Source organism: Coregonus clupeaformis, chromosome 39 (assembly GCF_020615455.1).
Source record: "Coregonus clupeaformis isolate EN_2021a chromosome 39, ASM2061545v1, whole genome shotgun sequence".
In the NCBI taxonomy this organism is placed as follows: domain Eukaryota; kingdom Metazoa; phylum Chordata; class Actinopteri; order Salmoniformes; family Salmonidae; genus Coregonus; species Coregonus clupeaformis.
The window spans coordinates 20,524,539-20,542,564 of record NC_059230.1 but is presented as its reverse complement, the minus strand read 5'-3'; the positions used below and the strand labels follow the sequence as shown (position 1 = coordinate 20,542,564).

The 18,026-nt window shown below is 46.3% G+C and overlaps 1 protein-coding gene across 1 annotated transcript; it reads right to left on the bottom strand.

The window, feature by feature from the left end:
- Positions 1-748: 748 nt before the first annotated feature.
- LOC121554490 (nuclear pore complex protein Nup50) lies at positions 749-17,730 on the bottom strand. Its single transcript, XM_045211777.1, is given in 9 exon segments — positions 749-1,129; positions 4,036-4,154; positions 4,508-4,589; positions 8,341-8,991; positions 11,919-12,024; positions 12,026-12,124; positions 14,613-14,699; positions 16,339-16,421; positions 17,412-17,730. Coding segments are annotated over 8 exon segments (1,413 nt in total). The 5' UTR covers positions 16,408-16,421; positions 17,412-17,730; the 3' UTR covers positions 749-929.
- Between the last annotated feature and the right edge of the window lie 296 nt (positions 17,731-18,026).

The following is an 18,026-nucleotide window of genomic DNA, read 5'->3' as shown; positions in this document are numbered from 1 at the left end:
GGGTAGAGGGGTATAGGACTGGGGGTATAGGGGTATAGGACTGGGGTATAGGGGTATAGGACTGGGGTATAGGACTGGGGTATAGGGGTATAGGACTGGGGTATAGGGGTATAGGACTGGGGTATAGGGGTATAGGACTGGGATGGAGGGGCTAGGGGTATAGGACTGGGGTATAGGACTGGGGTATAGGACTGGGGTATAGGACTGGGGTATAGGGGTATAGGACTGGGGTATAGGGTATAGGACTGGGGTATAGGGGTATAGGACTGGGGTATAGGGGTATAGGACTGGGGTAGAGGGGTATAGGACTGGGGTATAGGGGTATAGGACTGGGGTATAGGACTGGGGTATAGGGGTATAGGACTGGGGTATAGGGGTATAGGACTGGGGTATAGGGGTATAGGACTGGGGGTATAGGACTGGGGTATAGGGGTATAGGACTGGGGTATAGGGGTATAGGACTGGGGTATAGGGGTATAGGACTGGGGTATAGGGGTATAGGACTGGGGTATAGGGTATAGGACTGGGGTATAGGGGGTATAGGACTGGGGTAGAGGGGTATAGGACTGGGGTATAGGGGTATAGGACTGGGGTATAGGACTGGGGTATAGGGGTATAGGACTGGGGGGTATAGGACTGGGGTATAGGGGTATAGGACTGGGGTATAGGGGTATAGGACTGGGGTATAGGGGTATAGGACTGGGGTATAGGGGTATAGGACTGGGGTATAGGGGTATAGGACTGGGGTATAGGGGTATAGGACTGGGGTATAGGGGTATAGGACTGGGGTATAGGACTGGGGTATAGGACTGGGATGGAGGGGCTAGGAGAATAGGACTGGGATATAGGTTTGGACCTGTGGTTAGTTGATAGGGAGAAGGTTTGAGTGGAGTTTGAGCCTGTATCACACCCCCCCAGGGGCGAGTCCCCTAAACTTTCTTCTCCTCCAGTATGTTGTGCAGTTCATCAGCGTCCTCTGCTGTCTTCACCCTGATGAGCATGGCGACAGGGTTGGTAGGGTTGCTGTGGTCCACCACAGGGTTAGGAACACATACCACCATAACGTTGTTCTTCCCCATCCTGGAACACGGTATGGAGGCCTGGACCATGATGTTCAACAGGATGTTACCTGGAGGAGAGAGAGAGAGGGTTGTTATTGACGAGGCCTGGACCATGATGTTCAACAGGATGTTACCTGGAGGAGAGAGAGAGAGAGAGGGTTGTTATTGACGAGGCCTGGACCATGATGTTCAACAGGATGTTACCTGGAGGAGAGAGAGAGAGGGTTGTTATTGACGAGGCCTGGACCATGATGTTCAACAGGATGTTACCTGTAGGAGAGAGAGAGAGGGGTTGTTATTGACGAGGCCTGGACCATGATGTTCAACAGGATGTTACCTGGAGGAGAGAGAGAGAGGGTTGTTATTGACGAGGCCTGGACCATGATGTTCAACAGGATGTTACCTGGAGGAGAGAGAGAGAGAGGGTTGTTATTGACGAGGCCTGGACCATGATGTTCAACAGGATGTTACCTGGAGGAGAGAGAGAGAGAGGGTTGTTATTGACGAGGCCTGGACCATGATGTTCAACAGGATGTTACCTGGAGGAGAGAGAGAGAGGGTTGTTATTGACCAGGCCTGGACCATGATGTTCAACAGGATGTTACCTGGAGAGAGAGAGAGAGAGAGGGTTGTTATTGACGAGGCCTGGACCATGATGTTCAACAGGATGTTACCTGGAGGAGAGAGAGAGAGGGTTGTTATTGACGAGGCCTGGACCATGATGTTCAACAGGATGTTACCTGGAGGAGAGAGAGAGAGGGTTGTTGTTGACGAGGCCTGGACCATGATGTTCAACAGGATGTTACCTGGAGGAGAGAGAGAGAAAGGGTTGTTATTGACGAGGCCTGGACCATGATGTTCAACAGGATGTTACCTGGAGGAGAGAGAGAGAGGGTTGTTATTGACGAGGCCTGGACCATGATGTTCAACAGGATGTTACCTGGAGGAGAGAGAGAGAGAGGGTTGTTGTTGACGAGGCCTGGACCATGATGTTCAACAGGATGTTACCTGGAGGAGAGAGAGAGATAGAGGGTTGTTATTGACGCAGGGCCTGGACCATGATGTTCAACAGGATGTTACCTGGAGGAGAGGGTTGTTGTTGACGAGGCCTGATGTGGAATAGAGTTCCATGTAGTCATGGCTCTATGTAGTACTGTGCGCCTCCCATAGTCTGTTCTGGACTTGGGAACTGTGAAGAGACCTCTGGTGGCATGTCTTGTGGGGTATGCAATGGGTGTCTGAGCTGTGTGCTAGTCGTTTAAAACAGACAGCTCGGGTGCTTTCAACCGCTCACAAATAGTGATGAAGTCAATCTCTCCTCCACTTTGAGCCAGGAGGGATTGACATGCTTTCTCTCTGTAATGTTTTCTCTCTGTGTACATCCAAGGGCCATCTGTGCTGCCCTGTTCTGAGCCAATTATAATTTTCCTAAGTCCCTCTTTGTGGCACCTGACCACACGACTGAACAGTAGTCCAGGGCGACAAAACTAGGGCCTGTAGGACCTGCCTTGTTGATAGTGTTGTTAAGAAGGCAGAGCAGCGCTTTATTATGGACAGACTTCTCCCCATCTTAGCTACTGTTATATCAATATGTTTTGACCATGACAGTTTACAATCCAGGGTTACTCCAAGCAGTTTAGTCTCCTCAACTTGTTCAATTTCCACATGATTCATTACAAGAGTTAGTTGATGTTTACACGGGGGAAATTCATTTGGTCTGACATTCTATACAACAAAAAAAGACATTAAAAACAACATGTGAGTCCACAATTGTTGGGTGACATGGGAGTTAATGATTCACAGGGTGAGTAACCCTTCTCCACTGGGGAGGGATGAGTCTGCAGATATCCACAGTACTGTAATACCTCAGTGTGGCCACTAGAGGGAGGAGAGGAGTGTTTAGTAAACTCCTCACGTCGTCTACAGCTCCACAGCAGCAGCCGAAACAGGAGACAGAAGCACCAGGACACAGAAACCCACCAGGGACAGCTGGTCTCCCCAGCACAGCCTTAGTATGGGCAAACCCACCAGGGGCTGGTCTCCCCCAGCACAGCCTTAGTAGGGCCCACCAGGGCTGGTCTCCCCAGCACAGGAGACCTTAGTATTGGGCACCCACCAGGGGCTGGTCTCAAAACCCAGCAAAACAGAACCCTAGTAGGGCCACCAGGGGCTGGTCTCCCAGCACAGCCTTAGTATTGGGCCAGCAGGGGCTGGTCTCCCCAGAACAGCCTTAGTATTGGGCCAGCAGGGGCTGGTCTCCCCAGCACAGCCTTAGTATTGGGCCAGCAGGGGCTGGTCTCCCCAGCACAGCCTTAGTATTGGGCCAGCAGGCAAAAACACTTACATCGGTAGAGATTTGTCAAACCGTGAATCGGACGTCATGATTGCAAAGATAACACATTAAAAACCCTCCTTATCCTATTGCTACATTTAGAAAAATACAAAAATATGCTGATGTCATTTTACAGGAGCCTCCGTAGTGTACATCACACAATGTTTTGCGGATATTTCTACATACAGTTGTCAAATATATTGGCACCCTTGCATTTTACAACGGAGCACAACGTTCACTTCTCAATACTGGTTGAATGGCTATTTTTTAACCCTGTAGGCACCTGCAATTTACCACAGGCAGCGTTTCCCCTAGGATTTATTTCAGCAGTGGTGGCAACGGTAGTGGTGCACTGCCACTAGCATTAGCCCAACGACATGCTAGGTGTTCCATAGACTTACAATCATTGAGCCAACGACTACACATTTAAAAAGCGCCTCCGCAGAAATATCTCATTTTTTGCAGCGGTGGCAACAATTAATGAATATAAGGGGAAACGCCAGCAGGTGAGAAATGGAAAACAACTTGCCTACAACCAAAATAATTGATTTCCCCTCTACCAGTTAGTCTAGTCATGGTCTCTAGGTAAGGTTTAAACAGATTTAATAAAAAGGTAAGGTTTAATAAGGTTTAATAACGTACCCAGGTTAGTGTCAGCGCGGACTATCAGCTGAGTCTTTCCCTCTGGGGTTGTTTTCAGATGCAGCGTTCCAACTCCCTTCTCCTTGAACTCAGTCTCTTTTTTATAGAACAGTTTACACCTGGAACACACATGGGATTCACATGGAAGAAACACATTTCTGAACAACATTGGAAGTGTGTAACAAATACAAAAAACAGCAAAGCATTCGAAAGAATTTAATAATTTACCGTTTCATAAAGCCTAGAATAATTGTACAATTCGTTACGTTATCTAATATATAGCCAGTCTTTTCCAGCGAGTTGAAAAGGTTTTGAAGCAACGCACCGTTAAAATATAACACTGCAGAATGTTTGGCGAATGTGAATCATGATACATTCCATTGGATAATTTCCAAGACGTAAACCAGATCCTACAGAGTTACATAACCCTATTTTAAGATGTTTCTGGAAAATGCTGGAAACCCAGACATACTTCTTAGAGTAGAAGGCATCAGACTCCTTGATCTCTTGGACTTCAACCTTGGGTGGTTCATCAGACTCCTCTCCATTCTCCTCTACAGGGTGACAAGGAAGAGGGACGGACAGACGTTACGGAGAGCAGGCAACATTGTCCAATCTTATTTCATTTTTTTAAATAACCAAATGTAAAGATTAAACAAAAACACATGGTCTAAATCCACTTTACACTAAAGAATATTTACAACATTGACTATTTTCCAGAATGACTTTCCATGTGACCTCAGACCCCTGAAAGTGACATCTAATAAAAAGAGGTTTAATCTCTGGGATTAAAAAACAATACAACCTTCAAATATCATTAACGCCAGATAAAATGGTAAAACATTATGGTTTAACAATATTGCAGAGTGAAGGTTTATCATAATTCTGATGAAATGTACTTAACTATCAGCATAGTTGTTTTTCCAACATGTTTCACAAAACAATGTTGACAATAAACCAGGAAATGTAAATAGTATAAAAGTATTCCTTCTACCCCCCGAAAATATATATAAAAAATACAATAAAAATAATTGTAAAGTGGTTGTCCCACTGGCTATAAGGTGAATGCACCAATTTGTAAGTCGCTCTGGATAAGAGCGTCTGCTAAATGACGTAAATGTAATATTTGTCTCACCATTTTTTATTTTATTTTTTATAATGATTTAGCCTACAGAAAATATATTCATGAATCTAGTCAATAAAAACTATTTATCCTCTGTCTGTATTCTGGATATGTGTTGTCCGTCACTAGCAGCACCATATAACCAGGTAACATTCTGGGTGTGTCCATCACTAGCAGCACCATATAACCAGGTAACATTCTGGGTGTGTCCATCACTAGCAGCACCATATAACCAGGTAACATTCTGGGTGTGGTGTCCATCACTAGCAGCACCATATAACCAGGTAACATTCTGGGTGTGTCCATCACTAGCAGCACCATATAACCAGGTAACATTCTGGGTGTGGTGTCCATCACTAGCAGCACCATATAACCAGGTAACATTCTGGGTGTGTGTCCATCACTAGCAGCACCATATAACCAGGTAACATTCTGGGTGTGGTGTCCATCACTAGCAGCACCATATAACCAGGTAACATTCTGGGTGTGTTGTCCATCACTAGCAGCACCATATAACCAGGTAACATTCTGGGTGTGTGTCCATCACTAGCAGCACCATATAACCAGGTAACATTCTGGGTGTGGTCGCCACCCCTGACAGCACCACATAACCAGGTACCATTCTGGTTGTGTCCGTCACTAGTAGCACCATATAACCAGGTAACATTCTGGGTGTGTCCATCACTAGCAGCACCATATAACCAGGTAACATTCTGGGTGTGTGTCCATCACTAGCAGCACCATATAACCAGGTAACATTCTGGGTGTGTCCATCACTAGCAGCACCATATAACCAGGTAACATTCTGGGTGTGTCCATCACTAGCAGCACCATATAACCAGGTAACATTCTGGGTGTGGTGTCCATCACTAGCAGCACCATATAACCAGGTAACATTCTGGGTGTGTTCCATCACTAGCAGCACCATATAACCAGGTAACATTCTGGGTGTGTCCATCACTAGCAGCACCATATAACCAGGTAACATTCTGGGTGTGTCCATCACTAGCAGCACCATATAACCAGGTAACATTCTGGGTGTGTTGTCCGTCACTAGCAGCACCATATAACCAGGTAACATTCTGGGTGTGTTGTCCATCACTAGCAGCACCATATAACCAGGTAACATTCTGGGTGTGTCCGTCACTAGCAGCACCATATAACCAGGTAACATTCTGGGTGTGGTGTCCATCACTAGCAGCACCATATAACCAGGTAACATTCTGGGTGTGGTGTCCATCACTAGCAGCACCATATAACCAGGTAACATTCTGGGTGTGTTGTCCATCACTAGCAGCACCATATAACCAGGTAACATTCTGGGTGTGGTGTCCATCACTAGCAGCACCATATAACCATATAACATTCCTGGGTGTGTTGTCCATCACTAGCAGCACCATATAACCAGGTAACATTCTGGGTGTGTCCATCACTAGCAGCACCATATAACCAGGTAACATTCTGGGTGTGTCCATCACTAGCAGCACCATATAACCATATAACATTCTGGGTGTGTTGTCCATCACTAGCAGCACCATATAACCAGGTAACATTCTGGGTGTGTCCATCACTAGCAGCACCATATAACCAGGTAACATTCTGGGTGTGTCCATCACTAGCAGCACCATATAACCAGGTAACATTCTGGGTGTGGTGTCCATCACTAGCAGCACCATATAACCAGGTAACATTCTGGGTGTGGTGTCCATCACTAGCAGCACCATATAACCAGGTAACATTCTGGGTGTGGTGTCCATCACTAGCAGCACCATATCACCAGGTAACATTCTGGGTGTGTTTAAGTTATGTACTTGGTGAATTATGGGGATTCTGATTACTATTAAACCCCTTCAGTTGAAGTAGTAACACAAGGAATACAATAAAATACACAAGAATGGAGCTATATACAGGAAGTACCAGATCAATGTGGAGCTATATACAGGAAGTACCAGATCACTGTGGAGCTATATACAGGAAGTACCAGATCAATGTGGAGCTATATACAGGAAGTACCAGATCACTGTGGAGCTATATACAGGAAGTACCAGATCACTGTGGAGCTATATACAGGAAGTACCAGTACCAGATCACTGTGGAGCTATATACAGGAAGTACCAGATCAATGTGGACCTATATACAGGAAGTACCAGATCAATGTGGACCTATATACAGGAAGTACCAGATCACTATGGAGCTATATACAGGAAGTACCAGATCAATGTGGACCTATATACAGGAAGTACCAGATCACTATGGAGCTATATACAGGAAGTACCAGATCACTATGGAGCTATATACAGGAAGTACCAGATCAATGTGCAGCTATATACAGGAAGTACCAGATCAATGTGGAGCTATATACAGGAAGTACCAGATCAATGTGCAGCTATATACAGGAAGTACCAGATCAATGTGCAGCTATATACAGGAAGTACCAGTACCAGATCAATGTGCAGAGGTACGAGGTATTTGAGGTAGATATGGACATGAAGGCAGGGTAAAGTGACTAGGCATCAGGATAGATAATAATAAGGTATTTGAGGTAGATATGTACATGAAGGCAGGGTAAAGTGACTAGGCATCAGGATAGATAATAATAAGGTATTTGAGGTAGATATGTACATGAAGGCAGGGTAAAGTGACTAGGCATCAGGATAGATAATAATAAGGTATTTGAGGTAGATATGTACATGAAGGCAGGGTAAAGTGACTAGGCATCAGGATATATAATAATAAGGTATTTGAGGTAGATATGTACATGAAGGCAGGGTAAAGTGACTAGGCATCAGGATAGATAATAAAAGGTATTTGAGGTAGATATAGTAACATGAAGGCAGGGTAAAGTGACTAGGCATCAGGATATATAATAATAAGGTATATGAGGTAGATATGTACATGAAGGCAGGGTAAAGTGACTAGGCATCAGGATATATAATAATAAGGTATATGAGGTAGATATGTACATGAAGGCAGGGTAAAGTGACTAGGCATCAGGATAGATAATAATAAGGTATTTGAGGTAGATATGTACATGAAGGCAGGGTAAAGTGACTAGGCAGGTATGACTAGTAAAGAATATCTAGTCACATGATATCATAGCTGTTAGGACAGTAAGGTAGGTATGCCTATTACATGAGTAATATTTCTATTTCCCTACATACATTAGACCTTCCATATCGTACCTGTTGTCTGGGTGGGGACAGCCTCAGCCTTGGCCCCACTGAAGGAGAAGCTAGGAAGAGAGGTGCCTCCAAACAGGGAGGAGGAAGAGGAGGAGGAGGAGAAGGAGACGTTAGGAGATCCTCCAGAGCTCAGAGCCTTCTGGCCCAAGTTAAAGCTGATGCCAGCGGGGAGCGGAGCAGGAGCGGCGCTGGAGCTTTTCTCCGAGGCTGGAGTGGTGCCGTCCTTGTCCTTGCTGAAGGAGAAGAGTGGAGCTGTGGCTGCCGAGCCGGCGGTACTAGAGGAGGAGGGGGGTGTGGTACCGGCTGGCTGCTTCTCCTCCGGTGCTGCTGCCTTGCTACCGCTCGCCGAGCCCCCAGTCCCAGCGCCACTCCCTCCAGCCCCTCCGTACTTCTTGTCGATGCTGGCCAGGTGCTTCTCATAGTCCCTGAAGATGGGGTTGAGGTCGCAGAGAGGGTTTCTGTTGACGTGCTTGGTGATCCAGTCCCTGACCGAGCAGTTGAGCGCTGTGAGCTGCTTCCTGTACTCCTGGTTGTCAGAGGAGGTACAGGAGCCGGAGCTCAGAGACAGACTGGAAACCACGGGGGAGGAACCGTTAGGCTGCTGCTCTGTGATGTCACCGCTGGAGGGGGGGCCGCTGAATGTTAATGAACCTAGGAGAGGAGGGGAGAGAGAGAGGAGAGAGGAGGAGAGGGGGATAGAGAGGAGGGGAGAGAGAGAGGAGAGAGGGAGGAGAGGGGGATAGAGAGGGAGGGGGAGAGGGAGAGAGGGGATAGAGAGGGGATGAGGAGAGGAGAGGAGAGGAGAGGAGAGGAGAGGGAGAGGAGAGGAGAGGAGAGGAGAGGAGAGGAGAGGAGAGGAGAGGAGAGGAGAGGAGAGGGAGAGGAGAGGAGGAGAGAGAGAGAGGAGAGGAGAGGAGAGGAGAGGGGAGAGGAGAGGAGAGAGAGGAGAGGAGAGGAGAGGAGAGAGAGGAGAGGAGAGGAGAGAGGAGAGGAGAGGAGAGAGGATGAGATGAGATGAGATGAGATGAGATGAGATGAGATGAGATGAGATGAGATGAGATGAGATGAGATGAGAGGAGAGGAGAGGAGAGGAGAGGAGAGGAGAGGAGAGGAGAGGAGAGGAGAGGAGAGGAGAGGAGAGGAGAGGAGAGGAAGGATGAGCAGGTGAAGAGGACAAGAGAAAACAGAAGGAGAAGGTGAGTGCTACAGCAGAGAGAAGCTGTGATACCTCGGAGGAAGCCTTAAGGCTTCAGCATGCGCGGTCGGCTGTTGCCTAGCCAACCCAACCAGTGTTCCCATACCTTCCACCTTCGCTTGAAAAACCACTAAAGCGGCAATAGTACCGTTTGTCCACCTTGAGACGCCGTAGCCAGTATAGTCACAATTAATCTAAGATAACAAGATATGCGTCATACATTTTTACATCTAACTAGGATGTTTGGTGCAGCATTTCTCAAGCGAAAGAATGTGCACGAAAACTAGCCTATCATTGAAGAATCCCTACTGTTGACCAATCACCAACGACTTTGGCTTGCGAACTTCGTCTTGACTCGAGAAATGTTTGTGTGCACAAACAGCCGAAAAAAACCCTAGCCGAAGACAAAAACATCCGAAAATGTTGTCATAATATATGCAGGAACTGTTTCAGATGGGAGGCATGCGGACGCCTTCAGTAGCCCTGAGTTTAACGGTAGAGAAGGAGAGAGACTGACTGAATACTGGAGCATCTCTGTTCTGTCATTCCACCCTCAGGTACCACACTGGGAGAGGAGCCGACACACTGATTCAGGTCCATTAGCCTCTAATACCAGATCCACACAGAGCCAACCCCACTGATTCAGCTCCATTAACCTCTAATACCAGATCCACACAGAGCCAACCCCACTGATTCAGCTCCATTAACCTCTAATACCAGATCCACACAGAGCCAACCCCACTGATTCAGCTCCATTAGCCTCTAATACCAGATCCACACAGAGCCAACCCCCACTGATTCAGCTCCATTAGCCTCTAATACCAGATCCACACAGAGCCAACCCCACTGATTCAGGTCCATTAGCCTCTAATACCAGATCCACACAGAGCCAACCCCACTGATTCAGGTCCATTAGCCTCTAATACCAGATCCACACAGAGCCAACCCCACTGATTCAGCTCCATTAGCCTCTAATACCAGATCCACACAGAGCCAACCCCACTGATTCAGCTCCATTAGCCTCTAATACCAGATCCACACAGAGCCAACCCCACTGATTCAGCTCCATTAGCCTCTAATACCAGATCCACACAGAGCCAACCCCACTGATTCAGCTCCATTAGCCTCTAATACCAGATCCACACAGAGCCAACCCCACTGATTCAGCTCCATTAGCCTCTAATACCAGATCCACACAGAGCCAACCCCACTGATTCAGCTCCATTAGCCTCTAATACCAGATCCACAAAGAGCCAACCCCACTGATTCAGCTCCATTAGCCTCTAATACCAGATCCACACAGAGCCAACCCCACTGATTCAGCTCCATTAGCCTCTAATACCAGATCCACACAGAGCCAACCCCACTGATTCAGCTCCATTAGCCTCTAATACCAGATCCACACAGAGCCAACCCCACTGATTCAGCTCCATTAGCCTCTAATACCAGATCCACACAGAGCCAACCCCACTGATTCAGCTCCATTAGCCTCTAATACCAGATCCACACAGAGCCAACCCCACTGATTCAGCTCCATTAGCCTCTAATACCAGATCCACACAGAGCCAACCCCACTGATTCAGCTCCATTAGCCTCTAATACCAGATCCACACAGAGCCAACCCCACTGATTCAGCTCCATTAGCCTCTAATACCAGATCCACACAGAGCCAACCCCACTGATTCAGCTCCATTAGCCTCTAATACCAGATCCACACAGAGCCAACCCCACTGATTCAGCTCCATTAGCCTCTAATACCAGATCCACAAAGAGCCAACCCCACTGATTCAGCTCCATTAGCCTCTAATACCAGATCCACACAGAGCCAACCCCACTGATTCAGCTCCATTAGCCTCTAATACCAGATCCACACAGAGCCAACCCCACTGATTCAGCTCCATTAGCCTCTAATACCAGATCCACACAGAGCCAACCCCACTGATTCAGCTCCATTAGCCTCCTAATACCAGATCCACACAGAGCCAACCCCACTGATTCAGCTCCATTAGCCTCTAATACCAGATCCACACAGAGCCAACCCCACTGATTCAGCTCCATTAACCTCTAATGCCAGATCCACACAGAGCCAACCCCACTGATTCAGCTCCATTAGCCTCTAATACCAGATCCACACAGAGCCAACCCCACTGATTCAGGTCCATTAGCCTCTAATACCATATCCACACAGAGCCAACCCCACTGATTCAGCTCCATTAGCCTCTAATACCAGATCCACAAAGAGCCAATCCCACTGATTCAGCTCCATTAACCTATAATCCCAGATCCCTCAATTCCATTTCATATCAACACCGGGCCACTTTCATAAGTTATCCTCCAGGACTAGCACTTTAACTGTACAACGGTTAGAAATGCAGCCTCTTACCAGGTGTGGTGGTCTTGGTGGCAGCAGGCGAGGCGAACCCGGTGAAGGCTGGAGTGACGGGTGTAACACTGTTCCCATTGGACAGTTTGAACCCTGCCCCATTCCCCGAACCCGGAGAAGGCCGTGATTCCCCGTGGCTGGCCCGGGTTCCGACGGAGGGGCCAGGAGAACCCTTTAAACCCTTTGAACGATCCTCCACTCTGCCCCTGCAGGCAGCACAGACAGGAAGGAAACAAATTATTCACTCCTATCTCCCTCCATTAGGCTACATCACCACTCTTTAAAAAGGGAGTTCTGGCATCGAAGGAAGGAAGCACTGCTTGACTTGGGTTAAAGTAAAGCTGGAAGGAAGGAAGCGATGCTTGAATTGGGTTTAAGTAAAGCTGGAAGGAAGGAAGCGATGCTTGAATTGGGTTTAAGTAAAGCTGGAAGGAAGGAAGCGATGTTTGAATTGGGTTAATGTAAAGCTGGAAGGAAGAACTGCTTGAATTGGGTTAAAGTAAAGCTGGGTTGTGTTCAGAACTTGTGCAATAAGAAACCCTTGTTTCTGTTTTCTTCTAATGAACATTACCCAGGTTTCCACCTGACAGATTAAGGCAGCATGCATGTGCGCTAGTTCCCATGGTGTTGGTTAGTTAAATTAGTCTATAAAAACTATGTGGCCATTAAGGCCATATTCTAGCCTACCTCTGAACCAGCAGTTAGACACACACAGACAGCATGCATGTCAGTTAGCCAGGTAGCCTACCTCTGAACCAGCAGTTAGACACACAGACAGCATGCATGTCAGTTAGCCTACCTCTGAACCAGCAGCTAGACACACAGACAGCATGCATGTCAGTTAGCCAGGTAGCCTACCTCTGAACCAGCAGCTAGACACACAGACAGCATGCATGTCAGTTAGCCAGGTAGCCTACCTCTGAACCAGCAGTTAGACACACAGACAGCATGCATGTCAGTTAGCCAGGTAGCCTACCTCTGAACCAGCAGTTAGACACACAGACAGCATGCATGTCAGTTAGCCTACCTCTGAACCAGCAGTTAGACACACAGACAGCATGCATGTCAGTTAGCCTACCTCTGAACCAGCAGCTAGACACACAGACAGCATGCATGTCAGTTAGCCAGGTAGCCTACCTCTGAACCAGCAGCTAGACACACAGACAGCATGCATGTCAGTTAGCCAGGTAGTCTACCTCTGAACCAGCAGCTAGACACACAGACAGCATGCATGTCAGTTAGCCTACCTCTGAACCAGCAGCTAGACACACAGACAGCATGCATGTCAGTTAGCCTACCTCTGAACCAGCAGCTAGACACACAGACAGCATGCATGTCAGTTAGCCTACCTCTGAACCAGCAGTTAGACACACAGACAGCATGCATGTCAGTTAGCCTACCTCTGAACCAGCAGCTAGACACACAGACAGCATGCATGTCAGTTAGCCAGGTAGCCTACCTCTGAACCAGCAGTTAGACACACAGACAGCATGCATGTCAGTTAGCCAGGTAGCCTACCTCTGAACCAGCAATTAGACACACAGACAGCATGCATGTCAGTTAGCCAGGTAGCCTACCTCTGAACCAGCAGCTAGACACACAGACAGCATGCATGTCAGTTAGCCTACCTCTGAACCAGCAGCTAGACACACAGACAGCATGCATGTCAGTTAGCCAGGTAGCCTACCTCTGAACCAGCAGTTAGACACACAGACAGCATGCATGTCAGTTAGCCAGGTAGCCTACCTCTGAACCAGCAGCTAGACACACAGACAGCATGCATGTCAGTTAGCCTACCTCTGAACCAGCAGCTAGACACACAGACAGCATGCATGTCAGTTAGCCAGGTAGCCTACCTCTGAACCAGCAGTTAGACACACAGACAGCATGCATGTCAGTTAGCCAGGTAGCCTACCTCTGAACCAGCAGCTAGACACACAGACAGCATGCATGTCAGTTAGCCTACCTCTGAACCAGCAGCTAGACACACAGACAGCATGCATGTCAGTTAGCCAGGTAGCCTACCTCTGAACCAGCAGCTAGACACACAGACAGCATGCATGTCAGTTAGCCTACCTCTGAACCAGCAGCTAGACACACAGACAGCATGCATGTCAGTTAGCCTACCTCTGAACCAGCAGTTAGACACACAGACAGCATGCATGTCAGTTAGCCAGGTAGCCTACCTCTGAACCAGCAGCTAGACACACAGACAGCATGCATGTCAGTTAGCCAGGTAGCCTACCTCTGAACCAGCAGTTAGACACACAGACAGCATGCATGTCAGTTAGCCAGGTAGCCTACCTCTGAACCAGCAGTTAGACACACAGACAGCATGCATGTCAGTTAGCCTACCTCTGAACCAGCAGTTAGACACACAGACAGCATGCATGTCAGTTAGCCAGGTAGCCTACCTCTGAACCAGCAGTTAGACACACAGACAGCATGCATGTCAGTTAGCCTACCTCTGAACCAGCAGTTAGACACAGACAGCATGCATGTCAGTTAGCCTACCTCTGAACCAGCAGTTAGACACACAGACAGCATGCATGTCAGTTAGCCAGGTAGCCTACCTCTGAACCAGCAGCTAGACACACAGACAGCATGCATGTCAGTTAGCCAGGTAGCATACCTCTACTAGGTCAGCAGTAAGACACACAGACAGCATGCATGTCAGTTAGCCAGGTAGCCTACCTCTGAACCAGCAGCCCGACGCTTGGCCTTCTTGATGGGCCTGCTCTTCATGACATCATCACTAGCGATGGAAAACGTCCCTGCCTGCTGAACACCATCACAACACTATTAGAGATAGGGTCAAAATATGTACAACAAATCCTTACTCTGCAATATAGTCCAGGCAATGTTTGCAAAGTTTTGGGTTAAATTCACATATCGGCTGGACTAATCGTTTTTTAAACATTTTCCTGCAACTACAAGGATGATTCTAGAACGTTCAATCAACATGTTGATTTGACAAGCTTCTTTGTAACTGTATTTACTTAGGGCTGGCACAATTGCTCTATAGCCGTGTAATAATAATAATAATAATATGCCATTTAGCAGACACTTTTATGACGGTTATAGATGAAGACCTTCATGAAAATAAAATAAACAGTCATAACCTGTATAAAAAAAAAATTTAAAAAATTGCTGACTGAAGATGGGGTGGCCGGGAATTTGTGCAGTTGAGTCAGTTTCTACGGTAACATGGCCTTAGCATGATGAAACTGTTGCTCCTTGCTGCAACAAACGATTCTTCGGTTGCCACAATGCAGCAGCACATAGAAATGGAAGGAATAGAACGGGGCTTGGACCTTCTAACCCTGGTCATTTGACTGGTAAACTCATGGGTACACTCGCAATGGCTGCCTGGTATTGTGATGCAATCGTTTCCATAGTAATGTAGAACGTTCACTAAAATGATGTTAACTGATGTGGCTCAAGCAATGGAATGTATTATTTGTAACGTCTGTTGAGTTGAATCAACAAATAACAGCACAGGGAACACTTCCTGCTTTTACTTCCTGCTTTGCTCCTAGGTAAAAAAATACAAGGTTACAACAACGTAATAATTCCATGCGGAAGCGTTCGAACATAAACAAATTCATGGGACCAGCTCCGTTGAGAACTACTAGCGCTGTTGCTAACTAGCAACGCTGGTCCCATGAATTGCAGAGTTACGGGATATTAGAACCCCATTGTCTTAACCTTGTAGTCTTCAACCTAAATGTTAGCAAGCTGGCTAGACGGCTGTTGCATTAGCATAACATTATATTTTTGTTCAACAACCGTATGATCTGCGTCAGACCGCTTGCCTTCTGCCTAGGCAGCGTAGCTACAACGCTTGAGCTGGTCCCACGGTTGATTCAGAGCGGTAGAACCTCAGCATTATTGTGACGCCGTTGTCTTAACCTTTCCCCATTTTTCAACCTAGCTTTGCTTCTATGGGGACACTCAAAATGGCCGCCAGTCCACCCATTATGACACCAGCCGTTCTATTCATTCTATTTCTATGTTAGCACATGCGGTCAGGAGCAGAGCAGAGGCGAAAATGGGTGTTTAAAATAAAACAAAAAACGCTACTTATTCCCGAGACCTCTGTCATTTGGCTGGCTACAGTGATCCAAAACGCCATGACCTATCCAACCAGGTCTTTAGCTCCTTCTGAGTATCCCCTCTATGCACAACACTGCCCAGATAACTGTTTTTACAACACAACGCATGTTGTATCTATTGGATTATCATTTACTGGGATGCTGAAACTATTGAAACAGCCAACAACAGAAAGGGAGACTAATACTTTCTACTACTAGGCAAACGTGTGAAAGGCTAACCCCTGGACAGGTGCCTGCAGGGCTGTGTATTATTCAGTCTATAGCGCTATCAGCGAGGCTGTAGTAACATGGTACAGCAAGCCCACCTCCTCTCCTTCATCCTCCTGATCCCAGTTCCTGTCGGTCAGCTCTTTGTCAGCGATCCTCTTCGCCATCACAACGCTGCTCTCTGGAAGACGACACAAGAGACCGTCAACACACCAATGATTCAACTGTGATAATTAAAAGATACTTCAAAAATGGTCTGGTTATTTTGTGAGGCCAGTGGTACATTATAAAAGTCTACTGTAAACAAATACAATATAGTATAAACACTAGAGAATTTCAGTAACAATATTTCAACATCAGGGACCTGGACTAACTAATTAACTACAGTAAACAGCAAACTAAGTTAACTACAGTAACTAGCTAATTAAGGCGAGTGCTTTTCTTATGTCCTGTTAGATTGAGTTGATGTAGCTAGCTATTAGTAGGTAGCTACTGTTGATACTGACTTAATTCACAAACTGTTGGACAAGAGGTGAGAGATGAGGACAAAAGAGCACAGATATGTTCTTGTTTGGTGAATAGTTATGGACTGCTAATTCTTGATTCTGAAATATCAACAAAAGGTAACTTTAGCTTGCAACATTAAGATGGCTAAATGCCTGGTAGTAGCTAGCTATATTGAATACTAGTTAGCTAGCTAACTAAGTAACGTTAGCATACTATTGAGTCCGTATTTTCTCTTCCGGCTAAGGATAATTTGGCTAACCATCTGTGGGAGGACTTCCTTTCCCTAATGTTAGCTAACTCTAAAACGTGTGTAAACGTTCAAAAGACAAAAGTAGCTAGCCAAATTTGTTGGCGAACATATTGATGCATGTAGCAAGAACGTGCGTTGTCCATTTAGCTAGCACGCTAGCTAGTTCGCTAACCAATTTAACAAGTTTTCTTTTTGAGGTTATGTTCTCGGTACTTTTTTTAGCCACCGTCCGTGCAGAGTAACTTTAATCAATAAGATAAGAGTAAGTAAATAAATAATAAAATAAGAGTTAACGTCAATCATTTGAAACGCTAGCCTAACAACCACGAAGTCTCACTGCTAGCTATGTTGCTAGGCTAGTTAGCTAACTAGCTAGCTACTGCTCCGATGTCATTGAATATAAAAGAAACATACCTTTTCCCGAATTAAATGTTCGATAACTACCCCTTAATAGTAAAACAATTCCAAATGTTACTAAACTTTGAATAATCGCTGGATGTCCGAACAGCGAGGAAGAGGTGAAGCGAGAGGGTTTACTTCCGCCCAAAATCTGTCCACGAAAATAAAACCACCACAAAATTATGTTTTTTTTTTTATGGCGGTCAATGAGTGTCGAATTTGGTCAACCTTAAAATGTAATTGTTAATTTGCTACATGAGGCTTATTTGGTCGAACAGAAGTTTAGCAATGGTTAGGCTGTTATGAATGCACTGATATAAGTGGACGCACTTACTATTTCCTGAACTTAGAAAAAAACCACGTTATGTTATTCATATGTGAAGCTATCTGCCCTCTCATTGGCTAGAATGGTCCCACCTGATCTCGCCCGTTCTATACACCTCAGACTTCGTTTACACGCACACAATAATGCGATTATTGTGGAAATCCGATTCCTATAATAGTTCGATTAAAATGTTTACATGCTTTAAAAGAAGAACGATTCCCCTAATAATCCTGTTTCCATGGACACATCTGAATACAGGCTACCTGATGGCACTGATAAATGCAATCAAAAATAAACGTTCTACC